The sequence below is a fragment of the Rhinatrema bivittatum genome, chromosome 9 (genome assembly GCF_901001135.1).
Source record: "Rhinatrema bivittatum chromosome 9, aRhiBiv1.1, whole genome shotgun sequence".
In the NCBI taxonomy this organism is placed as follows: Eukaryota; Metazoa; Chordata; class Amphibia; order Gymnophiona; family Rhinatrematidae; genus Rhinatrema; species Rhinatrema bivittatum.
In genome coordinates, this window is record NC_042623.1 from 149,993,559 (window position 1) to 150,010,766 (window position 17,208).

Consider the following 17,208-nt stretch of genomic DNA (forward strand, 5'->3'; position numbering starts at 1 on the left):
GTTCTTATGTTCTTATGAGTTAATGTAGCCTTTCATGCTTTTCCTGCTGGAGAAGGCTCCTGCTCTTCCTCTTCTGTCTGCTGGCAGCAGCGGGTCTCTCTTCTCTTTCTCTTAGCTGTGGCCACGGGGCCCTTTCTTTGGCGGTGGCACCTGTGGCCGTATTGGGCCATAGGCTGGCCACAGCACTGTTGCAGGGTAAATCAAAGGAAAGCAAGCACAAAGGAAATATCAAACTTGTGCTTCCTTCTGTTTTTGTCCTTGCTTGCATATATCTGGCTGCCAAAGGGGGGGGGGGGGGGGGAGGGTGAGAGAGACCAGATGTGGCCAAAAAAGGCGCCTGTATATACTTTCTAGGGTCCATTTCATTAAAAAAAAAAAAAAAAGTGTAATTTCCTGATATCTGAAAATCTTGACAGTTTTTTTTTTTATTAGTAAGACTGGGCCTGATTAACTGAATTATCCATCTTCCCCGCCCCCCCCCCCCCCCCCCTATAAACACAGAATGAGCATCAGACCACTTGTGATCAAATTCATGTATTCATGAAAATCACTTTCAATTTTTTCTGATATTCGAAAAATAGCATTTTCTTCTGTAAATTTACGTGTTATTGGGTCCTGTACTGCAGCAATTGTTGATGAAAGCGTTCACACTTAAAAATATAAACGTTCAGACCTTCGAATGGAAAACACGCATGCATGCAAGACTTGCAGGCTTGCGGTCTGTGCTAAGTGTTTGAGAGAGTAACTATTCTGAAGCTGTGGCTGACCTGGGTATTCATGCTGTGCATGGTTTTTAAAGGAGCAGCACTTCCTGAACGAGGCAACATATCCTCTTTCTAGAAGTAAGAGGCCGAGGGGGATGGGAATTATATACATTTGTTGTATTCTTCTGTTTAAAAAAAAAAAAAAAAAAAAAGCTGTAGGACTCTTCTTAAGAGAAACATGGGGGTAACCTTCATGGCAGATACTACTACAGTAAGAAGCTTGCTGGGTAGACTGGATGAACCATGTGGTCCTTTTCTATTATGTATATGTAAGTTAAAACTGCAGTGGATTAATGGGGCTCCAGTAAAATAGATACCCATCCTACTCTATCTCTTGCTCCCTCCCTGGTCCTTTCTCTCTTCCCGTGTGAGAAACTGAGCCACCCCTTGAATGCCACATTAAAACCTTTATTTTGCTGGCTAAGCCTCTTCCAAGTGACTGAGGTGGCATATGTGTTGCATATTTTATTATTCCTTACAGGACAGCTGCTGGATTGAGTCCTTACATTAAATCGTTTATGCAGAGCAGGGATTGCTGACCTTTTAGGGAGTGTGGCCCCTTTTCAACCTCCCAAAATTTTGTGCCCTCCCTCCCCCCCCCTCCCTCCCCACCACATGCGTGTCTCTAATTTTTCCATGCAGTTAAATGCCATACGGACACTGATTAATGTAATAATAAGATGCACTCCAGAATCATTTGTAATGTGTAAAAGTTAAGTAAGGAATGGTATTAGATAATAAGCTGTGCTCTCCTTTCTGCGCTCCCCTGGAGGTCCCTTCATGAGTTCTACTTCCCAATCCACATGGCTTCTTTCCAACTGCCTTCCCTCCTCCTACAGACCTTTCTGAGTGTTGCCCCTCCTGCCTTCCCCCTTTGACTCCTTCTCTGAGTGCTCACCCTGCATTTACAGTAATGTTCACTGTGAGTCGAATTTCATGCACAGTGTCGATTGTGCATATGTAAAATAAAAATAATCTTTGGATATTGAATTGTTATTGTCCAGTATAATTTATGCCACACATTTTTCTGTTGTGATTTATCTATATGTGTGTGTTTTTCACTCCGCCCTTTTTTTGTGCTGTGGGTATATCTCTTACATTTTCCTCAGTGAATACTGAAGCAAAGAATTCATTTACTCTTTCTGCTATGGCTTTGTCATCCATAAGTGCTACTTTTACCCCTTGATCAAGTAATGGTCTAACTGACTCTCTCGTAGGCTTTGTACCTCAAATGTACCTGAAAAGGTTTTTGAGTTTTTGCTTCCATGGCAAACTTCTTTTCAAATTCTCTTTGCCTTCCTTATCAATGCTTTGCATCTGACTTGCCATATGGAGAAATGCGTGAACCTAAGCGCAATAAGGACCTATGTAATAAGTGGCTGCATCCATGCTCAAAACCTGCTCAGATAATCCACATATATAGGCGAGTGAGTGAATGGTTCTCCCTATTAAGTGAAAATATGACCCTGGAAATTATTCTTAATATTTCAAATAACTTTGCTGCAGAAAACATGGCAAATATTTTTGCATGCTAATTCACAGTGGCATAGCAGTGAGGTAGATGCTCAGTTTGAATGTGACTTACGGTACTTAACAATCTTGCTGCTCTTCTGGCCATGTATCTGTCCGCCCAGGGAAATGTCTACCTAAGCTGGCTGCTCGGACGCTGAGAAAAGCACTTAGCTAAGCTGGCCACTCTGAAGCCGAGATAGGCGCTCAGCTAGGTGCTTATCAGGGTGCTAGTGTTCTGTTCGTGGCAGAAAAATCTATACGATTGTGGCTCAGAAAGGTGCCTAGCCAAGCTGGTCACTCAGACGCCTAGGTAGGCGCCCAGCTAGGTGGTTTTCAGGATGCTCGGACGCCAACATAGGCCCCCCTGAGTTGGCGCTGGCACTTAACTCGTGCCCTGACCATGGCGGTAAAAAAACCCGCACTAGCATTAGTGTGGCTTCCTGCATTAACTATGATTAGCTAATCACCTCCTTTGCATGCCGTTAGCATGCATTCGCACAGAAAAATATGCGGGTCTGTAAGCACGTTCATACACGCTTTTTTCCCGCGCACAAAACCCTCATCACATCCCTGTATAGGGCTTTGCGTGGGAAAACGCGCGTACATTTACGCACCTAATTACATCGTCCCCAAAGAGTGCCAGTGGTATCTGAACCATGGGTTTTCTGGTTCTCAGCCTATTGCTTTAATCATTAGGTGGCAACTTTATTCCTCTACTCCACATTGTTTCCTCATCAGTGGTACATTTAGGGTCAGGCTCAACATTCTGCTCACCTTCGGGCCGATACAGTAAAGTTCGCGCGAGAGCGGACGAACGCCCGCTCTCCAGGCGCGCGCACCGGCCCTTTGCCGGTGCATGCAATTCTCTATTTAAACTAGGTGACGCGGTAGATCCGGGTAAAAGGAGGCGCTAGGGACACTAGCGCGTCCCTAGCGCCTCCTTTTTGACAGGAGCGGCGGCTGTCAGCGGGTTTGACAGCCAACGCTCAATTTTGTCGGCGTCTGTTCTCGAGCCCGCTGACAGCCACGGGCTCGGAAACCGGACGCCGGCAAAATTGAGCGTCCGGTTTTCGACCCGCGAGCAACGGGCTGACTTCAAATTTATTTATTTTTTTACTTTTTTTACTTTTCGGGACCTCCGACTTAATATGACTATGATATTAAGTCGGAGGGTGCACAGAAAAGCAGTTTTGCAGTTTTTACTGCTTTTCTGTGCACTTTCCTGGCGCCAGAAGAAATTAGCGCCGATCTTTGGGTCGGCGCTAATTTCTGAAAGTAAAATGTGCGACTTGGCTGCACATTTTACTTTTTGTATCCTGCATGCATACCCAATAAGGGCCATCAACATGCATTTGCATGTTGAGGGCGCTATTAGGTGCCGCGGGTTGGACGCGCGTTTTCCTCCCCTTACTGAATAAGGGGTAAGGGAAAACGCGCGTCCCAGAGCAGGCTAACAGTGCACTCCATCGGAGCGCACTGTACTGTATCGGCCTGCTTGTATGTACTCAGTAGTAGGCTGATGTAATAAGATGTGCATTAAAACTGTGTGCTAAAAAAAATTGTTTAACTCTTGATTCAGTAAACTAATGGTATATGCTATGCATGGGATTTTAAATTAAAAAGAAAAGCACTAACTCAAAAATGTGCATTAAAACATGTTTAGGGCTCCTAAAAATACGATTTATGCACATATGTATATATAAACCATTTTTTAAATAAAATATAACTTAAGCACACACAAGTTTTCTGCATGTAAATCCCGAATAGCTTGAGTTAGGAGTGCCACTATGTGCCCATTAAATCCATGTTTTGTTGCACAGGTTTTTCGTGTACAACTTTTATGCACACAAGACATGTTGTAGACGCAATGTGCTAAAACTCTGTTTTGTGCGCAGAAAACATGATATGTACACAAACCAGGTTTTCTTTGTGTGAATTCAGAGTATAGGACACCTGTACCACCAACTCCATGTCAGCCCCATAGATTAACACTGACTCCAGGCGCTTTATTCCTCCTATGGCCAGGAGTAAAATCTCCAGCACTAAGGAAATATGAGTTAAGCCAGTGCCTCTCTCTGCATTGGGAGAAAATTGCCAATGCCTTAATTAGCATCAGATTTCCATGCAAGGACACTAACCAATACAGACAGTTCTACATGCACATTTTTTGTCAGAGAACCCCTTGATGCATCTGGAGTAAAGTTTGTGGACATTTGTATATAAAACCGTGCTTTTTCTGTTAATTCCACCCCACCTTAAAAAAAAAAAAAAAAAAAAGTCAAACTTTTTTTTCACAAAGGCCCTTATTCACATGTTTTGCATAAACACATTGAATGGCTTTTCTGACTTGTGAACTCAAGCATTTGCCAGGTGGAGACACACACAAGTTATTCATGTAGGCAAGAAAATCACAAAGAATGTTTGTTTATCTCATTTGTTACGTTCTTGCTCAGGTAATACCAATAATTTATCGAAATATGGATAAGGTCACCTTTTAAAATCACTAATACTCATTTATTTTGTATCTTTAATTCAAATCTAGACCTCTCTTGAACTCTGGTCATTAGACTTCAATTTTTGTGTGAGTTTCACGAGCTGCTGAAATGGAGCTGAATGAAGAGCTTCACCCTGTCGCTGGACTCCTCATCCATCTCCTCATATCGCTGTACTCTGCTGTGACTTTTATTCCGTGGTACTTTCTGTCCGGGGAGGCATGGAATCCGAACAAGACAAAGAAAGTGAAAGCAAAGCCTGTGACTGACAAGCCCGGCAGCCAATACCGCTCGGTGAGCAGTCTGAATTGCTTAGCGTCCGTCTTATACCCTGGAAGCGATACACTAGACAAAGTTTTTGAGCATGCGAAAAACAAATTCAAAAACCAGGACTGCCTGGGAATGCGGGAACTTTTGAGTGAAGAGGACGAAATCCAGCCGAATGGAAAAGTTTTTAAAAAGGTGAGTTGCTTTTTTTGTCCTCCTGCCCCCTTTTGTAAAGGGAAGAGCACTCTCTTCTGTACCTCTTTTTTTTTTTTTTAGTTTGGTTTGTATTTATTCAATTTTAGATTCTCTGCTGCTTAGTCTTAGGTCAGGTATGGATGTAGTTATTGAAAATGGGGAAAATTTCTAATGTCAAAACATGTCACCTGGGGTCCAGTGTTCAGACATTGTGGATCCATAAGCAAGAGCTGAAAGAGATGGGTCCCTAAGATGAGGCTTCTAGACTTCGAGTGCCAGCTTTAAGACATGAGGGTACATTAGGGAAGTACTGCCAGTCTGGAAATGTCTGGGTTTAGCAGAATAATGGGTGAAAAGAAAATGAGCCATTGTAAATAGAAAGGAGAAGACAGACTAGAGGTGACTGAAAAAGTAAGAACCAAGAAGGTTAGCATTCAAAAGGTGCAAGGGATTTCAGGAGGGGGGCAGAAACAAATATCTGGAAAAGTAGGTGGGAGATCAAAGACTCAACTGAAGGAAAAAAATAACTAAGCAATACTTTTTCCATGAAAAAGAAATTCTAGAACAAGAAGACATGATAATGAGTCTCCGAAGGGGTAGATTAAGCAGTAGCATTAAGAAATATTTCTGTACAGAAAAGTTGGAAGCATGGAACGGCCTCTTGGTGAAGACAAAAAGCGTGGGATAATCACAGAGTATCCTGAAGTGAAAAGAAAGCCAGAGATGAGCTAGGTGCCTGTGACATTGCAAAAAGTACCAAATTGAATACATTTAGAGGTGGTTCACCGTCCTTGTCTGCTGTCATGAAGGAGGCAGACCAGAGGTTTGTGAGACAGAAGTAAGTAATGGAGTAAATGTAAAAATATTTGTGTAATAATCATTGAAAGGTTGGGAAAACAGCCAAAGATAAACGTCAGAAATACAAAAGGAAGCATGATAGTCACCACTGTATTCACAAATCTTATGTGTATGCATGGAACTTACAAAACTGAAAATGAACAAGACAATCAGCTGAGACCAGACAGAGTATGGTCTTCAAGGGCCATTGACTAATCTAATTTTATGGATATACTGAGTGATTATGCATGTGGTTGTATATTTGTGTATACAAATATCTCATGTATATTTATTGGGGATATCTTGAAAACTCTGGGTTGAAAGCCGTTGGCCTAGGGTATCAAGGAAAATTAAAGGTGCTTGCAGCTGTACTGACAATTTTGTTCTTTGGGGAGAGGAGTGATTCTATAGGGCTGGAAATAATCAGATGTCATTCATCTTCACAAAAGTGTGGGAAAACTGAAGAGGCTGGTAACTACAGGGCAATCTATCTTCCTGCAATTGTGATAACATTTTAGTGGAGTCACTACCAAATGAGATGATAGTGGAATATCTTGAATCCAGCCAATTATAGGATTCAAAACAAAATGTTATTAATGGAGGGAAGTTTATAGCAAACAAATCTGACCGGTTTTATATGACTGGCTAATGAGGGAATTAGATTAGGGGAAAGCACTTGTGGTACACTTAGATTTCAAGAAATGTTTTGATTTTCTTCCACACCAAGTTGGGCAGCCTATGGATAGGCCCTGAGGAACTAAACTGGATTAGAAAGGGCATGGTAGGTAATAGAGTGGCTGAGGGGGATGAAGGTCATTTCAAGAAAAGGAGGTTACCAGTGGAGTGCCTCAAGGATTAGTTCTAGGTCCACTTTTAGTCACTATTTCCATAAGTGATATTGCAGAGATGTGAGCAGGGAAGATGAGCCTTTTTTCTCCTTGCAGATGACATTGGAATCTGCAATATGATAAACACTTCAGATAGAGTAGGGAGGAAAATAAGACATTGGCTCAAAGGTTGAAGAGTCATTGAGTAATACTTCAAAGGGATAACCTTGTTAGTCTGGTGTAGCAAAAATGACAGGAGTCGAATGGTACCTTGTAGACTAACCAGTTTATTAAAACATGAGCTTTCGAGGACAGCGTCTACTTCGTCAGATGCATGTGACAAAGTGAACTCTGTCCTCAAAAGCTCACTCTTATGTATTGGGGATGCATTAACCCAAGGAGGAGAGAGGGTGAGGTATGATGTGCATCAAATGAGGGATCAGGGAAGCAATCATATCTGGATATCTCAAGGTTTCCACACAATGATATGGCTTCGCGCCAGCATCGACCTCTGACAGGTGACCGTCCGGCATTGACGACTTCTCGGCCTTTAACACCCTCTACTCCCCCTCAAGACCATGGGGATCATAGAGATAGACATCACCACTGGCATCGAAAGTCTCGGGCCATCGAGGGAGCAAAATCATCGACCTCGCCATCGTCCGAGCCACAGTCGAAGAAACCCCGTCCAGAAAAGGCACCGACCTTTTCGGCGACCGGGTCACCGAGGCAACCCTCACCCGACAGAGTATCGGGAGCCGCGAGTCCGCCTTTAACGGTGGTCCCTCCGGCTATGCCTCTGCCTCCTTCTTCTGTTCTGGAGCCAGGGCTGCTTGCTCCAGGTCTCCGAGAAGAACTGGACCGGATGGTTCAGGAAGCCATCGACAAGGCGATGCATCGACTCCAGGTTCCTCCAACACCGGAACCGATAGCGGAACCGGCCATCGACCTGATTCCAGCAGCGTTGGCACCGCTGTTCTCGAGGATGGAAGCGCTCATGGCTGCTTTTCCACCGATGGACCTCGGGTCACCAATGGCTCCAGTGCCCTCCCCGCTTGCTTTGTCATCTGGAGGAGAAACACCGTTCTGCATCCCTCCATCCGGAGTTCTGCCGATGCCTCAGCCATCGATGCCGACACATCCATCGATGCCACCGATGCACCCATCGGTGCCGATCTGTCCGTCGGCCCCACTGAGCCATCCATCGATGCTCTTGATGCCTTCATCGGTGCCTCCAGTTCTCCCTTCGAGTCCTTCGGAGCCTAGACCAGGACCTTCAGGGATCCCACCGCCCCGTCCTCCTCTAGCCCCTAGAGGAGCAGATGCTGATCCCTACGATACCTGGACTGATGATTCTTCACCAGATACAGATGACTTGCCTTCACCATCTTCACCTACTGAAAATAGAAAGGGTTCTCCTCCAGATGACCTTTCCTTTATAAATTTTGTGAAGGAGATGTCTGAATTGGTTCCCTTCCAATTACAGACAGAACAGGACGATAGGCATCAAATGATGGAGTTGCTATAATTCCTGGATGCTCCCAAGGAAATAACCTCCATCCCTATCCACCAGGTTCTTTTGGATCTCCTCAAAAAGAACTGGGAACATCCTGGCTCTGTTGCTCCAGTCCACAGGAAAACTGACACCACCTATCTTGTTCAGTCAGCCCCAGGATTTTGCAAACCTCAATTGGAACACCAATCTGTGGTTGTAGAATCTGCCCAGAAAAGAGAAAGGAGATCAAAACCTTACACTTCCTTTCCCCCAGGCAAGGAACAGAAATTTCTAGATGCCGTTGGTCGCCGTGTCTTCCAGGGATCAATGCTCATCTCCAGAATTGCCGCGTATCAGCTCTATATGACCCAATATTATAGGGTCTTATTTAAGCAGATACAAAACTTGACTGACTCCCTGCCTCAGCAATTTCAGGATCAACTCCAAACCCTTGTAAGCAAGGGTTTTGAGGCAGGCAAGCATGAAATCAGATCATCTTACGATATCTTTGACACTGCTACCAGGGTATCTGCAGCTGCTATCTTGGCAAGACGATGGGCCTGGCTCAGGTCTTCCGACCTTCGACCTTCGCCTTGTGTAGGGGATAATCTGTTTGGCGAGCAGATTCAACGAACAGTGGTGGAACTCAAGGACCATCATGAGACCCTAAGACAGCTCTTTCGTTTGCCTTCTGAGTACTCTTCAAAACAGCCCTTCCGGAAGGACTCTAAGAAGTCATTCTTCCGTCCGAAGAAATCTTACTCGCCACCAACTAGAACCCGTTCTACGAGACAGTTTCAAAAAGCCTAGTCTAGTCAGACACGAAAACAAAAACCGCAGGCAGCTCCTCAGCCGGGCCCTGCCTCCAATTTTTGACTCCTGCATAGAGAGCAACAGCCAGCTTCCATTACCCCATATACCAGTGGGAGGTCGATTGTGCCATTTCAACAACAGGTGGCACTCGATCACCTCAGACCAGTGTGTCCTGGCGATAATTGCTCATGGTTATCTGAACTTTCTCTCCATTCCACCGGACTCCCCACCTCTACCGACGTGGAGAACGTCCGATCACTCCATCCTTCTGGAACAGGAGGTCTCCCTCCTCCTCCAGTGCCCTACTCTCAGCACGGCCTAGGGTTCTATTCCCAGTACTTTCTACTCTCAAAAAAATCGGGGGGTGTTCATTCAATTCTGGACCTACGTGCTCTCAATAAGTACCTACAGCGAGAAAAGTTCAAAATGGTAACCTTGGGCTCTCTTCTTCCTCTTCTACAAAGAGGAGACTGGCTGTGCTCTCCTAGACCTGTTATGAATCGGCTCCTGAGGAAGGGAGGAGTTAGCAAACTGTTATGATCTACTCCTCAAGAAGGGAGGAGTTAGCAATCTGTAATGAATCTGCTCCTGTGGAAGGAGGAGTTAGCAATCTGATATGCTCAGCTTCTGTAGAGGGAGTAGTAGACAATCTGTTAGGGTTTAGACTGCGGAGTAGCAATCTGTTATGAATCTCTTGCTGAAGACTCCTGATGGAGAAGGAGTAGCAATCTGTTACCAGTGGAGTGCTTGGAGAGGGCACTCAGCTGTAGAGGAATGTAGATAGGTGGATCCTTGGGCCGATGGCAGATGACTGCACCCCCAGGAGGATATCCTGAGAGGGACCACCAGCTAGGCTTGAGTACGGAGACAGACACAGATAATTCTTTTATTAGACGGGTTATTAGAACCACCAGAGGTGGCAGTAGTGAGCTGATATGCCCGGCAGGGATGAAGACCCTCGGGTACTGGATCAGCGATCCCAGGGTTGCTGAGCTATAGAGCACTATAGATAGTGAGTAGACAGGGTATGCTGTGTACATAGCCAGAACTGGATGACAAAACTCACATAAGGTCTTGAGGAAGCTCAGTAGCTGGAAAGGGTTAGGCCCTCGAGGAGCGAGTACCTGGTTCCAGGGGAAAGCTCTGAGAGAACAATGGTAACTCACAAATGTCTGTTTCTGCGATAGCTTCCAGGCAGTAGAGAATCTTCAGAGTGTTCAGGACCATGGACCCTTGAGGAGCGAGTACCGGTTCCTATCTGCAATCTGAAATAAAGAAAGAGAGCGAGGCCCCCGAGGAGCGGGTACCCCTGGTAAGTCCGAGGAGGCAGAGTAGCTTGGGAGTAAAGCTGAAGCAATCCCCCTTTGCTAACTTGATTCATTAGCGAATACTGAGACCTTTTATATTGGAAGCGGATGACGTCATCTCAGGGGACACCCCCGAGGTTCGCGCCCTTGCTGGTACATCAGTTGGAGAGCGTGCACGCCCTACGTCATCAGGAACATGGCGGATCCGCAGCGTCGTGCTGGTCCGGGGACGCTGGAGGGAGACGGCAAGAAGACGCCGCGGCAGCTAATGTCCATCAGACCCGGAGGGAGTCTCCACAGAGGTAAAGAGGGCGGAGTGAGGGCATCGAGCAGGTATTTGCGATAATTCCATCCCATCGCAAATACCTGAGATTTCTAGTAGGCTCCAAGCACTATCAGTACTGAGTGCTTCCATTCGGCCTTGTGTCTGCACCACGAGTCTTCACAAAATGCTGCGTCGTAGTTGCAGCCTTCCTCAGGACTCAAGGTGTTCACGTCTACCCCTATCTAGACAATTGGTTAATCAGGGCTCCTACTCAGCAAGCTGCTCTGTCGTCCCTACATCTTACCTTACACACTCCTAATTTTGCTAGGATTTCTCGTCAACTACGACAAATCTTACTTAGTCCCATCTCAAACCTTATCGTTCATTGGGGCAGATTTGGACATCTTGCAGGCAAAGGCTTTTCTGCCTCGACATCGAGCTCTCACTCTCGTGTCTCTTGCCCACCAGCTGCAGTCTCAGCATTCCACGACTGCACACCACTTTTTCATCCTCCTGGGAACATGGCGTTCTCAGTTCAGGTCACCCCAATGGCCCGCTTGGTCATGAGAGTCATGCAGTGGACTCTAAGGTCACAATGGACTCAATCCATTCAGCCCCTGTCGACCATTGTCCACGTAACTGACTCCCTCCGTCAGTCTCTCGCCTAGTGGAGAAATCAGATCAATCTCCTCCAAGGCTTGCCCTTCCAGGCTCCAGACCCTCAAATAACTCTCACCACCGATGCTTCCAACCTCGGCTGGGGAGCCCACGTGGCCGATCTGCAAACACAAGGATCCTGGTCTTCAGAGGAAGCCAAACACCAAATAAATTTCCTGGAGCTTCAAGCAATAAGATATGCTCTCAGGGTATTTCAGGATCGCCTCTCCAATCAAGTCATCCTGATCCAGACGGACAGCCAGGAGGCCATGTGGTACATCAACAAATAGGGAGGGACGGGCTCCTACCTTCTGTGTCAGGAAGCTGCACAGATATGGGCGGAGGCCTTCTCCCACTTGATGTACCTCAGGGCCACCTACTTGTCGAGAGTGGACAATGTGTTGGCAGACAAGCTGAGTCGCACCTTTCAACCGCACGAGTGGTCTCTCAACCCCTCAGTAGCAAACTCGATCTTCCAACAATGGGGTTATCCTCGAATAGACCTCTTTGCATCACCTCAAAATCACAAAGTAGACAACTTCTGCTTGCTCACTCGCAGCCAACACCATCAGCCAAGAGACGCGTTCTCCCTATCATGGGCAACCGGTCTCCTATATGCATTCCCTCCACTTCCACTTCTCTCGAAGACTCTCATGAAGTTACATAAAGACAAGGGAACTATGATCCTGATAGCACACCACTGGCCGCTCCAAGTGTGGTTTCCAATACTTCAGGATCTCTCAATTCGCAGGCACATTCCCTTGGGAAGGGACCCGCTTCTAATCACTCAGAACGACGGATGCCTACCTCACCCCAACCTTAAAGCCTTGTCCCTGAGGACATGGATGTTGAAAGGTTAATCCTTCAGCCACTTAACCTTTCTGAACCAGTTTCCCGTGTCCTGATTGCTTCATGGAAGCCTTCCACGAGAAAATCTTATTCTTACAAATGGACCTGGTTTACGTCATGGTGCTCTTCTCAGTCCCTTGACCCTTTTACCTGTCCAATCACGAAGTTTCTGGACTATCTCTGGCATTTGTCAGAGTCAGGTCTAAAAACTTCCTCCATCAGGATGCATGTTAGTGTGGTAGCCGCCTTCCATAAAGGTGTCGGTGTTCCCATATCAGTACAACCCCTTGTCACTCGCTTCTTGAGGGGCTTGCTTCACCTCAAGCCTCCTTTGCGTCCTCCGGCCCCTTCTTGGGACCTCAACCTAGTTTTGGGTCGGCTCATGAAACCACCATTCGAGCCTCTTCAAACCTGTGATCTTCGATATCTAACATGGAAAGTGATTTTCCTTCTGGCAATCACTTCCGCTTGGAGAGTTAGTGAATTGCAGGCTCTAGTTACCTACCCGCCTTACACTAAACGTCTGCAGGACCGGGCAGTACTCCGCACTCACCCTAGGTTCTTGCCTAAGGTAGTTTTGGAGTTTCATTTCAATCAATCCATTATACTACCTACCTGTTTTCCCAGGCCCCATTCCAATCCAGGAGAGCAGGCTCTGCATACCCTTGACTGCAAACGGACTCTAGCATTCTACCTAGACCGTACAGCTGCCCACAGGAAAAGCACTCAATTTTTTGTCTCTTTCCATTCCATCAAATTGGTTCAGCCTGTGGATAAGCAGACTCTCTCCTCCTGGTTGGCGGACTGCATATCCTTTTGCTATCAGCAAGCAGGCATTCCACTTCAAGACCGTGTTAAAGCACACTCTGTGAGGGCCATGGCGACTTCAGTAGCACACCTACGATCGGTGCCGCTTCCTGACATTTGTAGGGCTGCCACCTGGAGCTCTCTCCATACTTTTACAGCCCATTATTACTTAGACAAAGCTGGAAGACAAGATTCCATTTTCGGCCAGTCTGTCTTGCGCAACCTATTTACAATGTGACGTACCAACACCCTTCCGCCTGCCCGGTGGGGTTCAGGATGTCCTCGGCCAAATTTCATCCCAGGCCTAGTGCCTTGCACACCTGAGTACATTTGGTGCATACTCGGACATCCTCAGCTCGGTAGTCACCCATATGTGAGGACTACCATCCTGCTTGTCCTGTGAGAAAGCAAATGTTGCTTACCTGTAACAGGTGTTCTCACAGGATAGCAAGATTCTAGTCCTCACGAAACCCGCTCGCCGCCGCGCGGTGTTGGGTTCGTAACGTTTTCTTATTTTATTTTTGGCACTCCTTGTAGCTTTTTAACAAGACTGAAGGGGGACCCCTGCTGGCTGCAGGGTTAGTGCCATGCTGGGCATGCCCAGTAGGGGCCAGTCAAAGTTCTGGAAACTTTGACAGAAGTGTTCCGTAATTGGGCTCCATCCTGTGATGTCACCCATATGTGAGGACTAACATCCTGCTGTCCAGTGAGAACACCTGTTACAGGTAAGTAACATTTGTTATCTTAAAAGTAAAACTGACCATGTAAATAGACATGGTTTAATGGGGAGAGTTAACATGGTTTTTACAAAGGAAATTCTTGCCTTACCAATTCACTAGATTTGTTTTGTGGGTGTAAATCATCCTGAGGCTAAAGATGAGGTGCTGGATATAGTGTATTTGGATTTTCAGAAGGCATTTGACAAATCCCTTGAGAGACTCCTCAGGAAATTAGGAGGTCATGGCATCAGAGGCGATCCTATTGTGGATTGGTAACTTCTCTCTGGAAAAATCTACCAGAGGCACTTTGTTCCACCCCTACATTCAATTCTTAAAAAAAAAAAAAAAAAAAAAAGCCTTAAAGACCAATTTATTTATGCTAGGCTTTAAAGATTGTGGAGTCCCAACATAATTGACTAATGTATGGCCTCTATTTTGTTGTTTGCTATTTTTTAAATGTTTTCCTGTTTTTAGTTATTTGATACATAAATTATGTATATCCACTACGTAAACTGCCATGAAAATAGTGATACATGAAGATTAGATCATTTTAAATACCATAAATAAATAACAGGATAAAAGAATATTTACAACACATATTAAAGATGTCTAGTCTAGCATTACCAGCTATAGCGAAAGCTTATTATATTCCTTTGAAATCAGATACAGAAACACATTTGGGAAAAGTACAGTCAAATTCTGAATCTATCTGAAGTAACTGAAACTATAGTTGATACGGATATACCATCTAGAGCTACACTTCTAGTATCTTTCATGTTTCCCACTGAAAGAGACACTGTACTTCATCTATTTTTTAGAAATAGACTAGAAAAATGTCATGGGTATCAGGTCTGGATATATCCAGACCTGACAAGATCTACTCAGAATAGAAGAAAATAATTTTTGAAATTGAAATCAGAGGTTATTGCTAGAGGTGCCGAATTTGTTTTGAAATTTCCGTGCAGATGTGAACTTAAATATCTGGAGCATAAATGTCTTTTTTTATATACCTAATTTACAGCAGTTTTTGGATTCCCATCCCCCAAATATAGGTCCGGGTTAGGAGTAATAGATAAGATACCAGTTGTTCTCGCTAAATGAGATTGAGAGGAGTGCAGAGATACTCCTCTCAAAGTTATTTAATTTCCTGTGATTCGCTCAGTAAAAATTGTTAAGCCCTGGGATTTTCCTGAGGGGAAACAGAAGATTCTAATATTGACTCTGTTAAGCATTCTATTATGTATCTGATTGAATTATTTAATTTTTTGTATTCATGTACAAAATTTGGTTTTGTATATATTATTGAAAATGCCAAAAAAAAAAAAAAAAAAGATGGGAAACAAAGGGTAGGACTAAATTGTCAGTTTTCCAAAGGGAGAAAGGTTGAGTGGAGTGCCCCAGGGGGGTCTGTATTTGGACCTGTGTTTTGCATATTCATAAATGATTTGGAGAAAGGAACACCAAATGAGGTGACTAAATTTGCAGATGACACAATTGTTTTGCATCATTAAAACAGCAACAGATTGGGAAGGACCTTGTGAGGCGACGAGACTGTGCTTCTAAATGGCAGATGTGATTTAATGTAGACAAGTACAAATGAATGCACATAGGGGAAAAATAATCCCAACTACAGGTACACTATGTTAAAGGTGAATTTTAAAAGCCCTGTGTGCGCCAAAACCAGGAGTTACGCGCAAAGGTCGGGCCAGTGTGGGCCAAGCAGATTTTAAAAGGTGCCTGCATATGTGCATATCTCTCGATGCACGCACAATTAAAAAGTTTCTAAAACGTTTCGGGGCCTGGCCAAGAGATGTGCCTGTAAATACTTGTGCATCCTTGCCCGTGACGGGCTGCCTTGCTGTGTAAATTTACTTCTGCTATGGATGGTGTGTAAGTAGTAAATAAAAAAAATATAGGCAAGGCAGTGGGGTTTTATGGGTCGGGGCTAATGGGAGATGGGTGCCTATAAAATTAGGGGAGGGGGGTAAGAACAATCTCTAAACTGGGTGAACTGGGAAAATGTCTCCATTGCCAATATATTTTCACATTTATTTATTTTATTTAGATTTTTACACATTCCACTTTTCAGCACTTCAAAGTGTACATCAAAGCAGATTACATTCAGGTACTATAGGTATTTCCCTCTGGTCACAAGGACTGACAGATGGATTTGAACCCTGGTTTCCCTAGGTTGTAGCCCACTGCTCTGACCTCTAGGCTACTCTTCCACTCCAAATATTCTCATACCCCTCCAATCTCATACCCCTCCAAATGACTTTTTCCATTATTGCAATTCTCCAGCGATTTAAATTTAGTGGACTTCAAATTATAAATAGTAATATGGGCTGCATGTAACAAATGTACAATGATCCCATTGACCCAGAAAGCATAAAGCAGCAGTAAATTGTATATTGGAATTAACAATGGCCCATATGTCAATTTGCCCTTGTCCCCAAAAGTCTTGTACAATCAAGCAATTCCACTACATATATAAATACGAAGCTGAAATAACCATAGCCCCATCAACATTCGGACTTGCTGCACTAAATGTAGCAAAAATATGTTTTGCGTAATAAATGAAACATCAGTTCCCTTACTTTATTGCACCTAAACAATTTGAGTAGCACTCCATATGTCCCTCTAATCATCCTTGTCTAGGGTTAATGATAAACCAGTGTTCCATTTATCTATAAGGGAAGTATATTAGTTCCATCTTGCAAATGTGTATACAAAATTGAAATCAACTTGGACTAAAACTTAGCTGGTGTTAGAAACAATTCCAGTACATGCTCTCAACACTCCAGTAGGGCCCCTAGGCTCAAGCATATCTCTATGCAAAGGGAGAAATACATAATGTGTAATCAGGTATACCAAATTTTGCCTTAAAGGCATCCATGCCAAATTTGATCCAAAAATCGTAGACCTTTTTTATGCCAGTGCCCATATCCATAGACCATGGTAGGTTCTCCTTCAAAGATATGGGGGGAGAACCCCTCAGAATTAAAATCAAGTAATTTGTTCATTAGGTGCCAAGTTTTCAATGCATGAGAGAGAATTGGGCTGGATTTTCCCATTTTATATATATATAAGTGGTGCCATTGGCGTAGTAAGAAATGTAATCAAGTCAACACCATCCGATATCTTTCCAGTGAGACCCAGCTAGGAGCACCAGGATTCTCAAACATCCCTTTATCCCAAGGGGTATGTTGGAAAAGATATAAAAGGCGAAAAAGAACAATCATTTTAACCAGATAAGCTCTACCTGTTAATGATAGTGGGAAATCTGACCATCTGGCCATGTTGGATTGATTTATTTATTTTTAAACCTTTGAGTAATTTATCCTGTATAAATCAATATCAGATGACATGAAAATTCCAAAGTATTTATAACCCTTAGAGGGG

The 17,208-nt window shown here is 44.4% G+C and overlaps 1 protein-coding gene across 7 annotated transcripts in view; it reads left to right on the plus strand.

The window, feature by feature from the left end:
* ACSL3 (acyl-CoA synthetase long chain family member 3) overlaps positions 1–17,208 on the plus strand; it is a 223,908-nt gene that overhangs the window by 86,364 nt on the left and 120,336 nt on the right. For all 7 annotated transcript variants that reach the window (XM_029615577.1, XM_029615578.1, XM_029615579.1 and 4 more), the window contains one exon: positions 4,819–5,230. In XM_029615577.1, the coding sequence (XP_029471437.1) occupies positions 4,880–5,230 (351 nt within the window). In that variant the 5' untranslated portion in view covers positions 4,819–4,879. The remainder of the gene's footprint in view (positions 1–4,818; positions 5,231–17,208) is intronic.